This window comes from Gymnoscopelus braueri (assembly GCF_963280865.1).
Source record: "Gymnoscopelus braueri genome assembly, chromosome: 6".
Lineage (NCBI taxonomy): Eukaryota > Metazoa > Chordata > Actinopteri > Myctophiformes > Myctophidae > Gymnoscopelus > Gymnoscopelus braueri.
The window spans coordinates 35,019,589-35,023,195 of record NC_137607.1 but is presented as its reverse complement, the minus strand read 5'-3'; the positions used below and the strand labels follow the sequence as shown (position 1 = coordinate 35,023,195).

Sequence of the window (3,607 nt, the reverse complement as noted above, 5' to 3'; positions counted from 1 at the left end):
GCCGCTGGTCCCGGGTGGCAGCAGGTGTTTCCGGCGGTGAAACAGGGTTCCTCACCCCAGTCAGTCGCTTCCAGTTCAACATAGACAGGGCAAGGGCATACAGCAACCACACTAGTGGAGCCGGGTTCTCGGGTGAAGATGGTGGGGAGAGTGCGGGTTCTGGGGGCGTGGAGTCTGGGGAAGATGGTGGAGGAGCACAAGTGAGCGCTCTCACACCCATGGTGGTGCCAGAGGTGTTTCCTTATGTACCACTTATCGCCGTTAACAGGACCCCCATCTTTCCCCGCTTCATCAAAATAATAGAGGTGAAGAACAAAGCGTTGATTGAACTGGTGAGGAGGAAGGTTCGACTGGGTCAGCCCTATCTTGGTGTCTTCTTGAAGAGAGATGACAGTAATCATTCAGATGTGGTGGAGTCTCTAGATGCCGTCTACTCTACAGGCACCTTCGTTCAGATCCATGAGATGCAGAACCTGGGGGACAAGCTAAAAATGATTGTCATGGGACACCGCAGGATCCGTATCACACAGCGACTGGAGGTTGAACCAGAGGAGATGACATCGTCCGTTACGCCAGAGTCAAAAGCAGAGAGTGCGTCACAACCCAAAGCACTGGCAGAAACGCCGGAGGATAAGATGTCAGAGGCGGTCCTGACCCCAGAGATCCAGCCCCTGCCATCCTCTGACATCCTGATGGTGGAGGTGGACAACATTCAACATGAAGAGTTTACAGTCACAGAGGAGGTTAAGGCACTGACAGCTGAGATAGTGAAGACCATTCGTGACATCATCGTCCTCAACCCCCTCTACAGGGAGTCAGTTCTTCACATGATGCAAGTAAGCCAGATAGTTGTTGATAATCCCATCTACCTCGGGGACATGGCGGCAACTCTGACCGCAGCAGAGTCCCATGAACTACAGGACGTTCTGGAAGAGATCAATATCCTTAAACGGTTGTACAAGGCTCTGTCTCTGTTGAAGAAGGAATATGAGCTCTGTAAACTGCAGCAGCGCCTGGGAAAAGAGGTTGAGGAGAAGGTCAAAAAAACACACAGGAAGTACCTGTTACAGGAGCAACTCAAGATCATTAAGACAGAGCTGGGTTTGGAGAAGGAGGACAAGGACGCCATTGAGGAGAGGTTTAGGCAGAGGCTAAACGACAGAACTGTCCCCCAACACATCATGGATGTTATCAATGAAGAATTGAACAAACTGGGACTGTTAGACAACCACTCTTCAGAGTTCAGTATAACCCGTAACTATCTAGACTGGCTGACCAGTATGCCCTGGGGGACAAACAGTGAGGAGAACTTAGCACTGGACCGAGCCAAAGAGGTTCTGGAAGAAGATCATTATGGGATGGATGACGTCAAGAAACGCATCTTGGAATTTATAGCGGTCAGTCAGCTGCGTGGTTCTACCCAGGGGAAGATCTTGTGTTTCTATGGCCCTCCCGGAGTAGGGAAGACCTCTATAGCCCGCTCCATCGCCAGAGCCCTCAACAGACAGTACTTCAGGTTCAGTGTGGGAGGCATGACTGATGTGGCTGAAATCAAAGGCCATAGGAGAACCTATGTAGGTGCAATGCCTGGGAAAATTATCCAGTGCTTGAAGAAAACCAAGACAGAGAACCCACTCGTGCTCATAGATGAGGTGGACAAAATCGGCCGTGGTTACCAGGGCGACCCATCTTCAGCACTGTTAGAGCTTTTGGACCCTGAGCAGAATGCCTACTTCCTGGATCATTACCTAGATGTACCTGTCGACCTATCAAAGGTTTTGTTTATCTGCACAGCCAATATAGTTGACACCATTCCAGAGCCTCTCAGGGACAGGATGGAGATGATTAATGTGTCAGGATACGTGGCACAGGAGAAACTTGCAATCGCAGAGCGTTACCTGGTCCCTCAGCTGCGTACACTGTGTGGTCTTACTGAGGAGAAGGCCTCCATCTCCTCGGACGCCCTCGGTCTGCTCATCAGACGGTACTGCAGAGAGTCTGGAGTCAGGAATCTGCAGAAACAGATCGAAAAGGTGTTCCGCAAGGTGGCGTTCCGTATCGTTAGTGGAGACGATAGCATGGTAACCGTCACACCTGATAACCTGCAGGACTACGTTGGCAAACCGCTGTATACTGTCGACCGAATGTATGACATCACTCCACCGGGTGTGGTCATGGGACTGGCATGGACCCCCATGGGTGGTACTACCCTGTTCGTTGAGACATCATTGCGTGGTCCTCACGGAGCAGCAGCGCAGAAAGAAGGGGCGGGATCACTGGAGGTCACAGGTCAGCTAGGTGACGTGATGAAGGAAAGTGCAAAGATTGCGTCAACCTTTGCCAGAGCGTTCCTCATGACCAAGGAACCTGATAACAACTTCCTGGTCAACTCCCACCTGCACGTGCACATTCCTGAGGGGGCTACTCCCAAGGACGGGCCGAGCGCTGGCTCCACTATTGTTACTGCTCTGCTGTCTCTGGCAACCGACCGGCCGGTGCGTCAAAACGTAGCTATGACAGGAGAGGTGTCACTGACTGGCAAGATACTGCCGGTGGGGGGAATCAAGGAGAAGACTATAGCTGCTCGTCGTGCAGGAGTGACCTGTATCATCCTACCTGCTGAAAACAAAACAGATTACTTAGAACTGGCAGATTACATTAGAGAGGGACTGGAGGAGCATTTTGTTGAACACTACAGCGAGATATACTCCAAGGTCTTCTCATCAAACACAACATGCCTGCTTTCCACTACAGGGCCAAAGGGGGCGAACCTTGCAAGACAAACCAAACCAATTAGCCAGGGTTTAATTGACAGCTGATAAATATATATATACATTTCTGATCTTGTATGATATCATGAACCATCCAGACCTCTCAGGTCATCTGAGAAAGGTCTGCTTTCTGTTCCTATAACCAAATAAACATGGGGAAGCATCATTTAGTTCTTATGCACCACATATCTGGAACAAACTCCCAGAAAACTGCAGGTCTGGCATTGGCTGAATGAACTTTCATCGTATTGCACACCAGAAAGGATACTGTATAGTAGTGTAAGGAGAAAACCTGCAATATACCAACAAATCTGGGGTAATTTATTTGATGTTCTTGATAGTTGATTTCTTTCTCCTCTGGGTTTTTTTTTTTGGTTTGTTTTATTATATTTGATGTTGTAGAGAAGGTGTTGTGGAAGAATAATAATTGAGGGTTGAGTAGTGTACCATTCTGGGAAAGGGGTGGGGGGAGGCTTTGGGAGGACTGTATTTTCTCTGTATTTTTTGTTCTCTTTTTTGTGGAGTTTTCTGTGTATCTTGTCTTTTCCTTTTTTTTCTTTGTCTTTTTCATTATGCTTTGTTTAAAACAAAAGAAAAAGAAAAAAAGAGAGGGATATGATAATGTACATTGTGCATTGTCAATAAATAAAAATCTTTATAAAAAAAGAAAACTGCAGGTCTGCTGCCTCTCTTATTTATTTTAAAACAAAATTAAAGACCTTTCTGTTTGCCGCTGCCTTTGATTGAGTTTTTATTTTTCTCTTTGCTTTTCTCTTCTGCACTGTAACTGTATCTATCTATACATTTTTACTTATTTTGTTTTATGCATCCTAATG

The 3,607-nt window shown here is 47.4% G+C and overlaps 1 protein-coding gene across 1 annotated transcript; it reads left to right on the top strand.

Moving 5' to 3' along the window:
- Positions 1-203: 203 nt before the first annotated feature.
- On the top strand, positions 204-2,819 carry lonp1 (lon peptidase 1, mitochondrial; the record flags this gene model as incomplete). Its single annotated transcript, XM_080430541.1, has 1 exon — positions 204-2,819. The coding sequence occupies exon 1, from the start codon at positions 219-221 to the stop codon at positions 2,817-2,819; it is 2,601 nt and encodes an 866-aa protein (XP_080286667.1). The 5' UTR covers positions 204-218.
- Positions 2,820-3,607: the final 788 nt, after the last annotated feature.